The sequence below is a fragment of the Delphinapterus leucas genome, chromosome 7 (genome assembly GCF_059928025.1).
Source record: "Delphinapterus leucas isolate spDelLeu-1000000601 "Yukka" chromosome 7, BTC_Dleu_Yukka2, whole genome shotgun sequence".
Classification (NCBI taxonomy): Eukaryota; Metazoa; Chordata; class Mammalia; order Artiodactyla; family Monodontidae; genus Delphinapterus; species Delphinapterus leucas.
Window position 1 is genome coordinate 104,703,558 of NC_143135.1, and position 18,925 is coordinate 104,722,482.

The 18,925-nt window shown below is 40.2% G+C and overlaps 1 protein-coding gene across 2 annotated transcripts in view; it reads right to left on the reverse strand.

Moving 5' to 3' along the window:
* The window catches only part of PRDM10 (PR/SET domain 10), an 87,467-nt gene that overhangs the window by 40,843 nt on the left and 27,699 nt on the right, over positions 1 to 18,925 (reverse strand). The window contains exons 2-5 of one of the 2 annotated variants that reach the window (XM_030764516.2): positions 16,474 to 16,655; positions 13,922 to 14,086; positions 11,380 to 11,439; positions 3,871 to 3,942 (exon numbers count right to left, since the gene is read on the reverse strand). In XM_030764516.2, coding sequence (XP_030620376.2) covers positions 3,871 to 3,942; positions 11,380 to 11,439; positions 13,922 to 14,086; positions 16,474 to 16,542 — 366 coding nt within the window. In that variant the 5' untranslated portion in view covers positions 16,543 to 16,655. The remainder of the gene's footprint in view (positions 1 to 3,870; positions 3,943 to 11,379; positions 11,440 to 13,921; positions 14,087 to 16,473; positions 16,656 to 18,925) is intronic. The other variant, XM_089915825.1, reaches the window with a different exon arrangement.

An 18,925-nucleotide genomic window follows, 5' to 3' on the forward strand; every position in this document is an offset into this window, starting at 1 on the left:
CCGGTGCCAGCAGGAGTTTCAGATCCCACAAGCCCCTGACCACGTGCTGGGGACTGTCGTGCTGATCCCAGCTTCACCTCAAGTCCCACTTCCTTGCTCTCTCAGCCTTTCCAAACCTGCATGAGGGGCCTGCCCTGTCTCCCCGGAGACTTCAAAGATGAAAGTAACGAACCCTTCCAAGCCCTCCTGGAACATGTGTGGTATCATCAGCCTCAGTTTGGTTTGGGGTGGGGACCCCCCTGCCTTTGCAGGGGGCCACACCATAATGCAGGTAAAGATCTGGCCCACCTTCAACCACGTGGCTTTAAAATTGAACACGTGGTGCAAGACGCAGTTGGTAAAATTCAGTGGGTACCAGCTCTCCTGTCACACACTTCACAGAGGCCGAGGTTTATAAGTAACAAGGAAAGAGATGCCTATTTTGTTCATTACACTGAAATTAGTCTCTTGCAAATAAGACACGTTTTGGGTCATGGATTCGATTAACTTTACCAAATACACCGGAAGAAAATAATGGTACCTTAAAAGTTCTCACCTTCTAAATAAGCGGCCTCGGGGTATATACCACTCAGATCCCTCTGATGCAAGCGCATTTCTCCTGCTCCGTTAGCACCATTACTCATACTCAAGCCATGCCCTCCCCCCTCCAACAAGTAAGATACGTGTTTGGAAGTGCCTACTCCCTTTTTTCTTTGTCTTTCCTCGCCTAGAATGCTCTTCCTTCGGCAACCGTCTAAACCCCGTCCTCGTCGTCCGCTTTCTCTGGGAACAGCGTCTGCTCTGTGCTCTGACCTTCTGCAGCCCCTGGAGTCACAGAATCCCACCCAGCGACACCGTCCAGCCTGGGCTTCACGTTTCCTCACACTGCCCACCAGGCAGCCCGGATGGTTCTGGAACAGCTCAGGGATGTTCCCGTGGAGTCAAGACCTCCCCGACTTCCCTCTCGAGTTACACCAAGTAAGTGCCCCCTCTGTGCCACATGAAGACAGTTCCTCCAGTACTTCAAGACCAAAACCCCTAATGCACTGACCCATTGCTCATGGTCCTGCTGTGTCCATTCACCCCTCAGCGGATCCCCATCAGCTTGCACCAGCGTTTACTGGAGACCGCCACGTCCTAGCACTCCCCATTTGGAAGTGGCAGGTCACTGGGTCCTCTTGTCCGCTCAAAGAGCGCTACTGAACCCTTTTAATCCTGCTCAGGACTTACATAGCTGATTTTTACTTAAATGGCCATGTATCTCTAGTAAATTTCATTTTATTGTCTTTTCTGTTCTTTCAGTCTGCCAAGATCTTTCAGAATCTTGGTTCCGACATGTCACACCTTAGCTGTTCCTCGTAGCTTTGTCTCCATTGCCAATTCGTGTGCATTTCCCTGGGAGCCCAGCTTGCCTCTCTAACTGTACCTCACGCAAGCAGACCACAGGCTTTGGAGTCAGACAGATTTCGATTAAGATGCTGGCAAGTTAACACACTTCTCTGAACCTGTGTTTCTTTATCTGTAAAATGGGCATGGTAATACATACCTCATAGGTTGTTGTGAGGATTAACTGGAACAATGCGTATATGAGACCAGTAGTAGAGTGTCTGGCATTTAGTAAGTGCTTAATATTAATAGTAATAGATTATTATTATTATCTAAGTTCTTTAAGGACCGAGGTGACAGCATGTATTTCCTTTACAACCTTAAAAGGCTGCGGGCCACATAGCAGGTATCCAATGAAGATTAGTTTGTGAAAATACATCTGGCCCTTCGGGAAATGACATTCTGCAGCTCTTCAGAGAAACATCCTTTCTCAGTGGTGCATCTAAGAACCTCTCAAACTCTGTAAAGAAACAATATTACAGAATCTGACCTGCCAAGGCAGTTAAAGGTCACTGCCCAACATGGGAAACCCTCAGGCTGAAGAAGGCAGATAAAATCAGTTACCTCAGATAGCACATGCGTGTTTTAACATGCATTCACTTAACCCAGGAGCCAGACTCTTGCATGACATTCCATCCGTAGCTCAGGGCCTTTCAGAAGTGTAGACAGGAGGACAAAATTCTGGGAGGTGCTTCTGCTTCAACTTCAATAACAACAATAAAATGCCCACTGACATGAGGAGTCAACAAGCAAAAGAACAGGGACTTCTGGCAACAGAACTACATCTGCCACCCCCTCTGCACCCTGATCTGATCGGCTCCCACTTGCTGTCTCAGAGCGCAGCTTCGATATCACCCTTTACTCTAAGCCACTCAAAGCTTATGCCAGCCTTAGTGATGAATGTTATCACACACTGAACAAACCAAAGCATATATCCACCTCCACTCCTCATAAATTCTTTATCTCTTTGCAGAGCCAACCTGAAAGAATGGATTCAGCAATTGGGAGTTAACTCCTATGAAGCTGAGCTGTATTTTTCCCCAACAGATGCTGCTAGAAAGACTGCGGTCAGGCAAGTTACTGCTGGCTTCTCGCCACTGCTGAGAAAGCTGACATCAAAACAGACGGACAACCTCCTCATCCCTGGGCTGGAACTCTCCTCAAAGGCTGTGGCAAAGAAAAGGCTTGAAGCCTTCAGCATTTCCTAGAGGGACTGATGCTAAAGCACAGGTGGAACATATACCAGAATCATGCAAGTTACCGTTGAAAAGGGATGGAAAGTGGGGATAATCATTTGTAGGTAAGAACCGTGTATTTCAGATAGCATGGACCTTAACACACAGTAGGAATGCATTCCAGATTTGTTTCATTAATAATTCAAATTCAACTGACATTTACTGCGTGCCAGAGGAATCTAAATTCCTCTGAGGCCAGATCACTTTACCACCCAGCTCCTAAGTGGCAGAGAGGAAATCCACATTCTGACTCTGCCCTGCTTTTCTACTACATTACAATGGCCCCTGTGGACTTGAGTCGATTCAAGGAGAAGGTAATCAGCGCATACACCGTGAGTACCGGAGCGACGAGCAACGAGGTAACACACCTGCTCCTGAGGCAACGGCCCGGCAGCAGGGCGGGGCGCCGTGGTGCCAACTTCACTTAGAGGAAAAGATTAGTAACAAAAATAGTTTACGCCCATGCATTTTGTCACGCACAATAAAGCATGGCAAGAGGAAAAGGAATTTGTTAAACTCGTGGTATACTTTCTCCTTCCCACTTAACATCACTCTCGGTAATTATTTCTGAAACGACATAATGCATTTCAGTATACAATTTATCCGAGAGTGAAACATGAAACTACAGTGGACAGCAGCAAACACAACAGAATGCTCCGGGTTCCTACTGAGACCAATTATGAGGGCAGCATATTTTCCTCTCAGTGTGTGGGGAGCCACACATGTTCCTTTTCAGAAACAAAGCGGAGACTGTGCTTCTAGGTCTGGAGAGTCCCTTGCCTTCCTTACGGACGAGGGAATGCGTATATGAAAAAGGTTTCAAATGGATTTTGCCACCACTACAGACAATTGAAAAAACAGCACCTTTTTGCTAAGGATTAAAAAAAAAAAGCACCCATCATCTATGTTAAACCCTCACTCTAACTTTCTATCCAGAATCTATCCAGGTCATGGAATGAACGGATAATCACTGAGGTGTTAGAGCCGGAAATAAAAACCGTGCAGGTTGAAAGGAAACTGCAATAAAGACAGATGCTAAGGCAATGGCTGTACTGCCTGTTATGCCGGGTTCACAGAGCTGTCTGAGAACAAATCTTCTTTTGTACAAAACATAAACGGGCAGATTGTTTCTGGAGACTGGAGAAGATGAAGGGCCCTCTAAGGTGCAAATAGCAACAAAACCTCTAATTAAAATGATACCTTAAAATGAAAGCAACAAAATAACCACTTTCCTTATCAGATTGGCAAAATATTCAAAGAATGCAAATACCCAACGTGGCAAGGGCGTGTGGAAATGGGCGATCTCATACACTGTTGGTGGGAATGTAAACTTTTTCAGCATCTGAAAAGCAATTTAGAAAGTCCTATCAAAATGACTTTCCCATTTATAATGAGAAATTTCAAACCTATATCACATAGAGAGAATAGTATAATACATGTTATGTACCCATCACTCGGCTTCAGCAATTATCAACTCAGAGCTCACCTTCCTTCAACTGTTCTCCCGCCCACCTTCCCCCTCACTCGATTGTTTTGAAGCAAACTTCAAACATTATATATTTTCATCTCTAAGTAGTTCAGTAGATATCTCTACAAGAAAAGGACTTTTATATTTTATTTATTATCATATCTAAAAAATAATCATTCCTTAACATCACCAAATATCCAATTATTGTTAGGATCTCCCCAATTGTCTCATAATTTTTTTTTACAGTTGGTTTGTTCAAATCAGGACCCAATCAAGGCCCACGTGCTGCATCTGACTGCTATGTCCCTGAAGTCTCCTTTAATCTGTAAGTTCCATTTATCTTCTTTTCCTCTGCAATTTGTCTGCTTCCCGCAGTCTAGATGGTGCTAACTGCATCCTTGTGTGTCTTGTAACTTGTTCCATTTTGTTTACTGTGTGCTTCCTATTAGTTGGCAGTGAAATCTAAACACTCGATCAGATTCAGGTTCAATTTTGGGGGAGGAATACCTCTTATGTGGAAAAATACAGTGCTGTATGTCAAGAGAAGGTACACAACACCAGGAACCCTATAATGAATGTTCTCTCTTTTTAGTGATACTGACAATGTTCAGAGGGGTAAGTTGATCCATTCATTACGAAGTGCCTCATGAGCTTTTTTCTGATGATAGGAGATGAAACATGGTGAGACTCTAAGCCAGTCGTCCCCCCTTTCTTTATTAGTTGGATGCCTCTATAATGAAATTTCCCTCATCAAGTGATTGTTCACCTGTGGACACTCGGGGGGAAAGGCTGGATTCTTTCCAGCCATTTACCACTTTTCCTAATAACGTGGTGGTCCCCTAGGAGCCTCAAAAAGTGACCAAAGAGTTATTTCTTTTCATATCAGTATGAACGTGTGGATTTTAAATATATTTAATGTGTTTCAATCTACTGTAGATATTTTTCCTTTTTTATGAGTCAAATTTTCCCATTTTGGCCCCTACAAGTTAGATCTTGAGTTCCTTCCCAGGACCCCAGAAGAGAAGTTTTTACTCGCTTCCTTGCATTCTGATAAGACAAGGTGTTTCAGGCACATCTTGTACATTTTCTGCCCCAGGGCTAGAATCTGTCATTTTTCTAAGTAGCCCTGATTCCTTTTATTGGAAAACTGTAGTTAGAGACTACATCATTGCTACTGGACTGATGACTTCATCTAAACCTTTTCAGTGGCCAGAACTAGAAAACATATTTTTTAAGAGAAAAAAGTCTTGAGTTCATACTGATATTCTAATTCAAATTTAGGATTCTAACTTTGTATTTAAAGTGTTTGATTTTTATATTTGTATCTTTTTTCACTTTCACAAAAATCTTAGTTCTTAAATAATTTAAAATGTGACTACCTTTAGTCTCTATCATTTCTCTTTGGGAAATTCTAAGGAAATAATCTGATATGACATCTGTGAGAATGTTCTTTATAGTAGCAAAAAAGAAAGAAAGAAAGAAAAAACATACATATAAAACAATAGATGGAGAATATAAATAATAGTACATCCCCATAATAGAATACTATACAGCCAACAAAAATGATGATGTAGCTTTTCAGGATGTTATTAAAAGAAAAAAATATCATCAAGATGAAAGCTACTTTAAAAGAAAAAAAATATCAAATACACTGGCTAAAATACAGTGAACTATTGAATAAACATATAAAACCCCAAACGAAATATTAGCAGACCAAATCCAAATCCAGACATATATGAAAAGGATCAAATAGAGTTTATTACAGAATGCGAGGCTGGATTAACTTTTAAATATCAATTAATATAATCCACCTTATTAACAGTAAAGAGAAAAATCTCAACAGATTCAAAAGGAGCATTTGATAAAAATCAACATCCATGAATAATAATCAACATCAATCAATAATAAACATGCATTAAAAACTATAAATAAAGGGAGCTTTCTTAATCAATGTGTTCTTTTTATAAAAATCCCGCACTAGGGACTTCCCAGCAGTCCAGTGGTTAAGACTCTGCGCTTCCACTGCAGGCGGCACGGGTTCGATCCCTGGTCGGGGAACTAAGATCCGCAAGCCAAGCCATACAGTGCAGCCAAAAAAAAAGAAAAGAAAATCCTGCACTAAACATCATTCTTAATAGTAAAGTAGTGAAAGTTTTTCCTCTGCGATCAGGAAGGAAAATGAGAAAGCTACAAACCTACTAGCACCACCTCTGTTCAGTAATGTATTGGAGATCCTAGCCAGCAGACCAAGGGGGGACAATAGAAGAAATAAAAAATAAAAGATGTAAGTGAGCAAACATAACAAAACAGAAACAGAGTTATAGACAAAGAACAAACAGGTGGTTACCAGAGTATCGGAGGGTGGGGGAAGGAAAGAAATAGGTGAGGCAGATTAAGAGGTACAAACCTCTAGTTGCAAAATAAGTGAGTCATGGGTATGAAATGTACAGTGTGGGGAATACAGTCAGTGAGCAATATCCTTGTGTGGTGACATATCATAACTAGACATCGCGGAATGCATGAAATGTATACAAAAAAATCATTATGTTGTGTAACAGGAACTAACACAGTATTGTCGGTCAATTATACTTCAAAAACAAACATAAAAACTTATAGAAAAAGAGATGCCCCTTGTGGTTACCAGAGGTGGTGGATGGGGGAGGGGGGATTGGATGAAGGTTGTCAAAGGGTAAAACTTCCAGTTACAAGATAAATAAGTCCTAGGGGTGTAATGTACAATGCAATAGATATAATGAACACTGCTGTGTGCTATATGTGAAACTTGTTAAGAGAGTAAATGCTAAGAGCTCTGATCACCAAAAAAAATTTTTTTTCTATTTGTTTAATTTTGAAGATGATGGATGTTCACTAAACTTATCGTGGCAATCACTGCACGATGTAGGTAAGTCAAAACATTATGCCGTACACCTTGAACTTATAATACAGTGCTATATGTCAATTATATCTCAATAAAACTGGAAGGAAAAAATCCAGCTTTGGATTTTTTATGCTTATATCAGAAAGAAGGAAAAAATCCAGTTTTGGATTTTTTTCCTTATATTGGAAAGAAGTAAAAATGTCAGTAATCATAGACAACCTGACTATTTATCAAGAAAGTCAGAAATAGAACTTAGAAAATAAAATTTTAAAAAATCATACCATAATTTACAATACCATCAAAAGACACCAAATATCTAGGAATAAATCTATCGAAAAACCTCTACCCAGAAGACAATTTTCAACTTTTATTTAAAACTCAAGGATACTATGATATATAACATAGATAACCAACAAGGACCTACTGGGACTTCCCTGGTGGTGCAGTGGTTAAGAATCCACCTGCTAATGCAGGGGACACGGGTTTGAGCCCTGGTCTGGGAAGATCCCACATGCCGCAGAGCAACTAAGCCCGTGCGCCACAACTACTGAGCCTGTGCTCTAGAGCCCACGAGCCACAACTGCTGAAGCCCATGTGCCTAGAGCCCGTGCTCTGCAGCAAAGAGAAGCCATCGCAATGAGAAGCCTGCGCACCGCAACAAAGAGTAGCCCCCGCTTGCTGCAACTAGAGAAAGGCCGCACGCAGCAACGAAGACCTAACGCAGCCAAGCATAAATAAATAAAATAAAATAAAGGACCTACTGTGTAGCACAGGGAACTATACTCAATATCTTGTAATAACCTATAATGGAAGAGAATGTAATAAAAGAATACATATATTTATACATGTATGTATAACTGAATCACTGTGCTGTATACCTGAAACTAATATAACATTGTAAATCAACTATATTTCAACAAAAATTTTAAAAATAAACAAACTCATGGATAGATCATATTTACAGATTGGAAGACTCAATATTATAAAGATGTCAATGATTCACAAACTGATCTATAGATACAACGAAATGCCAGTAAGTTTCCTGCAGGACTTCGGTGGAAACTTCAGGCTGATTCTAACATGTGTATGGAAAAGCAAAGGGCCAAGAAACTCTTGAAGAAGAACAAAGTGGAGGGAGGATCACACTCCTGGATGTATTATGGTACTTTCATAAAACTGAACACGATATAGCAATAAAAATAGAAGGGACGGAAACCACGGGGGCACCCAACAACATGAACAATGTGACTCTCCCAGGCAGAATGTTAAACCAAAGAACAAGACAAAAAGGGGAGTTCCCTGCTGGTCTAGTGGTTAGGTTTTGGCGCTTTCACTGCCGTGGCCTGGGTTCAGTCCCTGATGGGGAAACTGAGATCCCACAAGCTGAGTGGCAAGGCCAAAATAAAAATTAAAAAAAAAAAAAAAAAGACAAAAAGGAAACCATACTAAGGTATTCTGTTCATATAAAGTTCAAAACCATGGAAAACCAGTCTACAGTGTCAGCAGGCAGGAGATTGTGACCTTTGAGGAGAAGGGAAGGAGAAGTGATTAGGAGAGAGCGTGAGGATGGCTTTTAGGAGATGGTAATGTTCTATTATTTAATCTGGGTGTTGGTTACAGAGTGTGTTCACTTCGTGATATATCATTGTACTATTGCTTATAAGTTTTTGCACTTTTCCATATGTATGTTATAATTTAATTAAAAAGTTTAAAAAACAGTAAGGAAATATGGGGGACATAAAGGAAATTACACAAATAACGTGGAAAAGAATAGATATAAAAATGATCACAGAGAGAATGTTAGATATAGCAAGCAGAGTCAATATACTCACACTGATATTCCTGGAAAAGTGAACATATCAAATGAAACTGAATAGATTTTCAAAAACCTAACAGATGAAAATGTTCCCGAAACAGAGTCTTAACCTATACATGAAAAGGACACACCCTGTCCTAGGGAATTCTGATTCAAATGCTGGTGAAGTCATTAGACTTCAAAGAAAAACTTCAAGGATAAAGAAACACTCAAACAGGCATTAAGATAGAAAAGGAATGAGGAAAATAATCAAAATTAGACTCAAGATTTGTATAAATTAAATGCCAGGAGATAATGGAGCAAAATTCTAAGTAGCTGTGGTTACTGAACAGAACATAAATACATTAGTTACAATAATAATGCAACTAACACCAAACAGTGGGGGAGGAGAGGAGGGGGAGGAAGTGTCAGTGTGCTGATGTCAGGTCATCACAGCAAGAGCTGAGGACACAGGGGACCGGAGCCCAAGGCCGGTTAGGAAACCGTGAGGACTCCAACCTCTTTCCGGTTCACCTCCATTCACTTTCCTTCTATTACACTCAAGTAAATTTAAGTTTAAAGTATTTAGATTAATAATAGCATTTAGGGCACAATTTTCCCCTGCTTGTTTATCTTTGTCTGTTTTATGTCTGGGAGGAGGTCTAGAATAATAGTTACCAATTGTAAATTAATGAGGATGTTCCTGGGCAGAATTTGTTTGTTTGGGTTTTTTAATGTACTTCTCTTTTATTTTGTATTGCTTCAACTTTTTATGAAAAAAAATCATTACTCCAAATATTAGTGAATGAATTAATCACCTATGAAACACAAAGGCATTTCATTTTATTTTTTTCCTTCCAAGTTGTAAAAATGAATTAAATCTATCCGTTGCTTGCTTGGTGGAATCAATAAATATTCACAGAAATGGACATGATTTGTTTTATCAAGAGTAAACTTAATTAGTACAAAATAACTAAAATAAAATAGTAACTCTGTGACAGAACATTTGTGTCTCCCCAAAGTTTATACATATGTCGAAACCTAATCCCCATTGTGACGGCGTTAGGAGGTGGGGCCTCTGAGAGGTGATTAGGTCATGAGGGTAGAGCCCCCATGAATGGGATTAGTGCCCTTATACAAGACTCCAGAGAGCAGCCTCACCCCTTCTGCCATGTGAGGGCACAGCCATCTGTGAACAGGAAGAGGGCTCTCACCAGACAACAAATCTATTGGCACTTTGGTCTTGGACTTCCCAGCCTCGAGAACTGTGAGAAATAAGTTTCTGCTGTTTGTAAGCCACCCCGTGTATGGTATTCTGTTATAGCGGCCCAGATGAACTAAGACAAGTTCTCATTCAAGATGGCAGACCCACAAAATTGTAGGTCACTACCAGTCAGGAATAAATTCAACCATAACTGCTACGATGAAGCCTCCTAATTCTCGCTAGATTTCATAAATAATATCAACACAATTGCTGATCATTTTCCAAATTTTAAAATGCAAGTTTCCAAATAACCTACTAAAAAATTTTAAAAGCAGAAAGTGCTTACTAATGAGAATTTACTTGATAATTACTCATGACACTCAGTGGTATAGCTAAATAACAGCCATACTAGCCAACATGAAAATAAAACTATTTGGATTCACATTCCCTTGAGGGTAAGACTGACAATATCTAGTTTCTGCACCTTCCTTATCACTTTTGCAACCTGGAGGAAAATAACGAAGAAGTCCCTCAAAGTCAAGTAGGATATATTAGAAATATAGATAAAAGGAAAGAAATGTTTTAAAAGAAAACCAAGAAGAATCTCAATTCTCTGAAAGTAGAATGAGGAAGGTTGCCACTAAATATATACGTAATTTAAGCAGGAATTTTTCCCTAATATTTAAAAATAGATTGTCATACTAAGCCAGTCAGAAAGAGAAAGACAAATATCATATGATATCACTTGTATGTGGAATCTAAAATATGATACAAATGAATTTATTTACAAAACAGAAACAGATACACAAACATAGAGAACAAACTTATGGTTACCAAAGGGGAAAGGAGGGGGAGAGATAAATTCGAAGTTTGGGATTAGCAGATACAAACTACTATATATAAAATAGATAAACAACAAGGTCCTACTGTATAGCACGTGGAACTATATTCAATATCCTGTAATAAACCATAATGGAAAAGAATATAAAAAAAGAATATATATATTATATATATAACTGAATCACTTTGCTGTACACCAGAAACTAACACAACATTGTATATCAACTATAATTCAATAATTAAAAAAAAATACCAAGTACTAAAATGTTTCCCAATTTCCATAGACACTTTTGAAACTCAGGATTGCTCTTTGGAACTTGAACCAATATCCAGTTGATATGCTTATTTTAATTTAATGCTTAAATTTCCCTGACAAATCATTTTTTTATTACCACGCTATTGCAACGTATACTGGTTGGAGTGTGTTAGTGTCATGTCCTGCTTTGTTTTCATTAATGGACATTGAGAATATTCTAAAGGCATGAGAAATAGACATCCAGAGAATGCACAGTACAGAGGGTTGGGGGCATTCCAGGGAAGGGTAACTTCAGTATTACCCACAATCAACAAAAAGGCAAAAAACCAACTCATTACCTGCTGAGCTGTAGCATCCTGTTGGACATAAGCTACCTGGCCTGGGTCTGTAAACAGCGTCTAAACAAACAACAACAAAAACTTATCAATAGATCCTTAGACAGCTCATCTACACAGGAAAAATTATACTGCTAAGCACCAATTCTTGAGAGAGTTAACTACCAAGTAGCTAGTAATAATCTTTCATTAACAAAGAAGATAAAGATAGTAATCTTACATTTTGCTAAAGCCTTTCATCCAGATGGCTCCAAAGAGATTGTAAAAGCTAACCATCTCTATTGGCTAACATACTTCATACTTCAGGAGTTTACTCTAAAGCAAAGCCTCTCCTGAGACTGAATGTCACACTTGATTAAAAAGGCATGCCATGAACAAGGGGGCATGCATTCAACACGTAACACTCTATCACAGGGGTAGACTTGCAATTAAATGAAAATAGTTGGAGATATACCGGCAAATAGAAGAGTACTGTATTCCCAAGGATTACAACTCTTTCAAATATAAATGCACACTCATTATCACAGAGAAGTAGAAGGAAAATAAATTGAATTTAATGTTCCACAGATTCTGTTTTGGATAAAAGCCAGTAAAATCATAATTTTAAAAGTTCTGATTATAAACACATAATTTGGGCCATGGTGCAGCAAAGATAAATGGAGAAGGAAAATCTTCAAAATGATTTTAGCCAGGGTACCACAGAAAATCTCCAGTCCAGAGAAGTATTCTTTCTGAGAGACTTTAATTTGCGCGAGGCTTTAGCAAACCTATGGGCATAAGAACTAAGGTTAAGTGTTGATTCCAGAGAACGGTAAAAGAGAATTTCAGCCAGTGTCAGATTTCTTATATTTGACAATAAAAAAATTATCATAATTCAGACATTTAGTAACACAGTAATGAACCAAAAGTTGGTCACAGGACATTCTTCACATAATCTACATGCACTTATTTTAATACAGCTAGGGGACTAAAACTAAGAAAGGACATTCCAAAAGTACCATCTGACTATTAGGCAAGTTCATCTTTATGTAGATTTGAAAGGTATTTATTAGGTGGGTCCCATGTCTTCTTGGGAGCGATTTGAGTCTCTTGATTAAATATTGCATGAGGGCAAATTTTTATTACCAGGATCCTACTATAAACCATGGAACTGATTTCTCTTTTAATGTGTTTAAAAGTGCTTTGTACACTGTAAAGTGCTGACAATACAAACTAACATTTTTTAAAAATATTTACTTATTTTGGCTACGCCAGGTCTTAGTTGTGGCACACAGGATCTTTTTAGTTGCAGCATGCGGGTTCTTAGTTGCGGCACGCATGCGGGATCTAGTTCCCTGACCAGGGATCGAACCTGGGCCCCCTGCATTGAGAGCGTGGAGTCTTACCCATTGGACCACCAGGGAAGTCCCATACAAACTAACATTTATATATTAGGGAATATTCGTGTCATGCATTTGGAAACTAATATTCAGAGTCACTGGCAAAAAAATGAAAGTAGCTGTAATCGTACAGTTTTTACCTGTGCTTCTATTACAGGTCTACACATCAGTAAGTTATTAGTAAATAGCAGTTAATAAGCTAGTAGGATCCCTCGTTTAACTGAAAAAATCTGCATGTTTTCACTGATCTGTCTTGATTAAGTTACCATGTTTGGCCTGGTTGTTGATACCTTAGGAAAAGTAAAAGCTGATAATCTTGTTAATAAAATCAATCAGGAACTTCGCTAGTGGCGCAATGGTTAAGAATCCACCTGCCAATGCAGGGGACACAGGTTCGAGCCCTGGTCCAGGAAGATCCCACATGCCGCAGAGCAACTAAGCCCATGCACCACAACTACTGAGCCTGCGCTCTAGAGCCCGCAAGCCACAACTACTGAGCCTGCGTGCTGCAACTACGGAAGCCCACATACCTAGAGCCCGTGCTCCGCAACAAGAGAAGCCACTGCAATGAGAAGCCCACGCACCACAACACAGAGTAGCCCTTGCTGGCTTCAACTAGAGAAAGCCCGGGCTTAGCAATGAAGACCCAACACAGCCAAAAATAAATAAATTTATAATTTAAAAAAAAATCAATATCGGGCTTCCCTGGTGGCGCAGTGGTTGAGAATCCGCCTGCCGATGCAGGGGACACGGGTTCGTGCCCCGGTCCGGGAAGATCCCACATGCTGCAGAGCGGCTGGGCCCATGAGCCATGGCCGCTGAGCCTGCGCGTCCGGAGCCTGTGCTCCGCAACGGGAGAGGCCGCAACAGGGAGAGGCCCGCGTACCACAAAAAAAAAAAAAAAAAAAAAAAAAAAAATCAATATCAATAGTCAGTTGGGGAAAGAACTCATTCGAGGTTAGTGCTCTAACTCCTTATTACATTTAATTTAAATAAATAAACCATATCTTCCTCTGCCCAGTTGGTTATAAGCTCCTTGAGAGCATAAATCTTATATGAATATTTCCTGTATCACCAGCAAATAGCACAGTGACTGGCAGAGAGTAAACCTAAGTAATTGGTGAATTAACTGATTAACAAACTATAAACCACAGTCCTTCACATGCCTGCGCAGCTTCCACGGGATGGATGTAGACCAGCGTGTGCTCCGGACCATCCACTGACGCGTAAGAGGCACCATCTGCCGTGTACACCACCTGCTGTGGTGGACGGACCTGGTCATCGGCGTAGACAATCTGGGCCACAGTTCCAGCGTCTGGGACAAAATGCACCTGGGGCAAAAAAAAAAAAAATAACCCGCAAGTATGTAGCAAGCACCCTTGTGGAACAAAACCTGTCTCACAAAGACGCAGGACTGACCGAGAACATTACACACTTGCATTTCTAAAAGATCCCCACTGAAAGGAGAACTCAACTGATACGCCTTCATCTATGCTGAGTTAGTGACTTGGCAACAGGATCCAAGGACCTTGTCACTGACTTATTGCTCAATATTAGGCAACCGATTTAAAGTTCCCTTTGCCTCAAATGTCCAATGCAGGTATCTCTTTCGGGGAGTACTGACAGGGTGGTTCACTGACCCTGGAAATGTGACAGAAGATGCATGGTTGACAACATTACCGAACTACAAAATACAAATTATTTGTAATGTGAAAAAATATGTCAAGACTCAAAAGCCAGTTGCTTTCAACACATCATAAGAATTCTACTTTATAACTAACAGTGCCTTTTGGCAAACACATTAAAACAAGGTCACTTTCTTTCCTACAAATTCTTTCATACTCCAAGGCCGGTCCGGAGGCGAGTCGGTAAACGTTTGCTGACTCGGTGAATGTAACAGAACTCTCCCTTGCCAACTAGGTAACAATACAAAAAATTCTAAGAGAGTACTTTTAAGGGGTTTTGGACAACTATTTCAGTTGTCACCAGGGGAAATAATTTTCTATCTACCAAGAACTAAAGCAGAAACTGGATTCTGTAAAGTGCTTTCGAGTAGTCAGCTTTGGAGGTTCTTGAAGGCTGGCATACAGCCTAGTATCTGATATTGAAGGTACAAAGCAGATGGTCAAAGAACACATTCGGAAGAGAAATAGTTTATGTGCTGATGTTGAAGTTAGACCCTCTTAGGTCGGATTCCTTCCTCTTACACTGTCTTGGCTTTAGGCCTAACTTTTTTATTTCAGTTTTTTTCCGGTGGAGAATAGTAGATCCCGAAGATGACATAAGCTAATTCAATCCCCAGAAAGAAAAATGGAGACCCAGTGAAGTCAAGCACCACATAAGTAAAACAAACCTCCACTTCTATACTAAGCGCTTAGTCCAGCTTCTACATAAATCCGCTTTGCCCATGAAGATACAGTTTGCATCCATACAAGAATTAGGCTTCTAAGATATTTGCGCAGTTTTAAGTGCTGCAAAATAATTTTATGAGTTTAGGTTTGCTCATTGACATCAAAATCTTGAACTAGTTTCAATGCTTAAAAAAAATAAAATAAAATTTCCTTAAGAGTTATCCAAACTCTTCAACTTGGTCTTCAACACCCAGTACTGGGCTAAATCAGAATTCCTGGTTGGGAGAAGGAACAGTGGGAGGAGGGGGGCAATAAAGGGTGCTGAGCTCTGCCGTCTACCATCTGGTTACCCACAAATGTGGACCCTATTTGTTAATGAACTACATTTTTGTTTATAAACAAAATACACCAAAATATATAGCTACATGAAAGTAGCCTTCCAAATAGTTTCCATGAGAACCAAAACAGTTTTCTCAATTATTCTGCTGGAAGCACCTCTGGAACTGTTTTGCTCAGTATTCAAACTCAGACTTTCAAATCATACCAGGTGATCAATTTTATGTATTGTAAATTTGTTATATTACTTAAATTAAATAAGATGTGTATATTCAAAGGTTTCAATGTTAATTTTCTGATTTTGGTAATAATACTATGATTATATAATTTGACGAAAATTAAATTAAAATTACATATATATTATAATGCTCTAAAATGAAGTGTTATACTTTGGTCACATGTAAACACGGCTCCCTATGAGTGCTGACTCTTCTCAAAATTCAAATGCATACCAAAAATGCAGAGGTCCGCCTTTGCTAAGAACAGTCAAAAGAACGTGTAGCTGGTTAGGGTAGCAATTTGAAAGGCAGAGATCACTGGTTACAGCAGCATCTGAATAAGCGACTAACCTCCAGAGCTGTGGATTCAATGGGACAACTTTCAATTAGAGGTTTACATCCTGAATTTGAGAAGAAAAGGAAAAGCCACTCACTTTACAGGCATACCTTTGTACTTCATTACACGTGAAGAAACAAAACCCTTTCCAGGATAACATAAAGAAAACCTCCAGTTTGAAGCTTTCAGCACCAATACCATGAAATAAAACGGAGCAGTGAAGTGGATTATGACAATAAAACAGGGGAAAGACGGAGAAGCCATGAGTGGTATGTAGCTCCGCAAAATCACAGCACCCCACATTGCTGGAGCGTCCAAGGTGCTGAAACGCTGCCCGTTCCTTCTGCACCAGTTCTGCAAGTCAGCTTCCTCCCAACCACTCATCACTGCATAGGAGCTTCTATTTCTCTAGCTGTCAGCAAACTGTACCAACTAAAAAACTGCTGTCAATGCCCAGCTGGAAGACCACTCTTCACCTGTGCGGCATTCTCCTCGTGCTCTGCAGCCGGAGGCCACACGTGTGAGCTTTCATCTTTGGAATCCATCCTTTCTTTGCTGGACAGCGTCCTGGGCACCTAGAGCAGCTCGGGGTGAAGGACAGTCATCTGCCTACCACGTGAGTGTTCATCAAGGACAAAAAGGCCTCTCTGCAACGTGCCTGAAAAAAGAGAGAAAAGGACCCAAGACTTTAACTGAATGAATGCATTTTAATAAATTACAGTTTCAACCACAAAAAGGGGGGAAAAAGCCTTGTGAAAGATTACACACCTGGGCAAAAAGGTAAAAATGAAGAAATTATTTGGAATAATGATGCAATGTATTGCATACTTGCTCTGCTCTGGGCACAAGTTAGGTGGATGGAACCTTCATCACAAATGCTGACGGCAGTCCTCTTAGCTCTCCTGAGAAGGACGAGGCCTCCAGATGTTAAATGCAGGGAAGTGCTGGGTTCACACCAAGACTCGCTGCTGCTCAGCCAGCTCGTCCCTCCCTTGCACACTTGTTTAAAATATTTTATTTTAAAATATTTTATTTTAAAATATTTATTATTTATTTATTTAGGTTGTGTCAGATCTTAGTTGCAGGCACATGGGATCTTCACTGAGGCATGCAGGATCTTTTCGTTGTGGCACACAGGCTCTTTCTTGCGGCACTCAGGCTTCTCTCTAGCTGTGGAGTGTGGGTTTTCTCTTCTCTAGTTGTGGTGCATGGGCTCTGTAGTCTGCGGCACTCGGGCTCTCTTGTTGAGGCGCGAGAGCTCAGTAGTTGTGGCGTGCAGGCCTAGTTGCCCCAAGGCATGTGGGATCTTAGTTCCCCAACCAGGGATCGAACCCAAGTCCCCTGCTTTGGAAGCCGATTCTTTCCCACTGGACCACCAGGGAAGTCCCTGCACACTTGTTTAGACACTGACTTCATATACCACCAACTCAAAATGAACAGCAGAATAATAAAAGTCACAAAACGAGGAAAAACTGGCAGGCAGAGGGAGCTGAATTTTCTGGGCCACAATTTGGTGAATACAAATATAAACTTTGTTTCCCATTGGGTCCATACAGGGGCGATGAGTGAGCAATCAAACATCAACTAAACATCAATGTGCACAAAGTTTACATCTTGAAACACTATTATTTTCCAAAATAGATGTTTTAATCAATCTTCCCTTCTGATTATGATAAAACACTAACATTTTAAAGGTCACATGAGATCTGCTGTTTATCAGGGCAGCCAGGCCTGATACACCTCCTCCCACCAGCCCATTAAATAGCAGGACAGGAAAGGCCAAACTTCTCAGAACACCATTCAACTAAAGGTCAGAAAGACCACTGCCCAGGGATTGCGCTGGTAGTCCCGTGGTTAAGTCTCTGCCTTTCAATGCAGGGGCCGTGGGTTCGATCCCTGGTCAGGGAACTAAGATCCCCGGTGCCTCGGGGTGTGGCCAAAAAATTTAAAAAATAAATAAATTGCACATCTCTTTAAAAAAAAAAAAAAGAAAGACCACTACCCAGAACCCAGCCAGAATTTTCTCCATTGTTAATGGAAATAAGCTGAGAAACATTCTTAGGCTACACATGCTCCAACCTCTGAACCAGAATAAGGCCTATAGAAGAAAAAAAAGAAACTGGAACACCCCATGTCAGGGCCTAAGTCTGGATACAGAAAAGCCACGTCCAACAGCCTGGGAGCCTCTTCGGAGCCACTGAGGAAACTGCTCCTGCTTGGCTGCAACGCTACCATCCTCACTCCTGGCCGAAGGCACCCCACCACACACACGCTCGCCCTGCACACACCGGAGGGTCCTGGAAAAGATGCCCGTGTCGCCAACAGGTGACTATATAAGCAAAGGGGCTGGGGGCACACTCTCTGGAGAGATGGAAATGTTCTCTATCCTGCATCTAGACTGGGGGATGGTTACATGGGGAATTCATGTGTCAAAAGTCATCAACCTATTCAATTAAAATACGTGCATTTCATCATGTGTAAATTATACCCTATAAAGTTGTCTTTAAAAAAAAAAAGCATGCCTTCCTTATATAATGGTACTATCTAAGCGTACGTAAAAAGGTGGTCCGAGTGAGTTGCACAGTATGTAAATTATACCTCAACAAAACTTATATTTTTTAAAAAAGGAATAAAAATATTAAGAAACTTAGGAATAAATGTCACCAACAATATAAAGATCTATAGGAAGAAAATCACAAAATTGTACAAGAGGACATAAAAGGCTCAGTATTACAAAATCATAAAATGTTCCACATCAGAAGTGTTTTTAAAAAAATTTTTATTTTTTAATAATTTCAGACAGAAAAGCAGCATAAATAGTACAAAGAATTCCTGTACTTCTTCACTCAGGTTCCCCAAATGGTAACATTTTACCATGCTTACGTTATTATTCTCCTTCTCTCTCCCTCTCTCTCTTTTGTTTTTTTA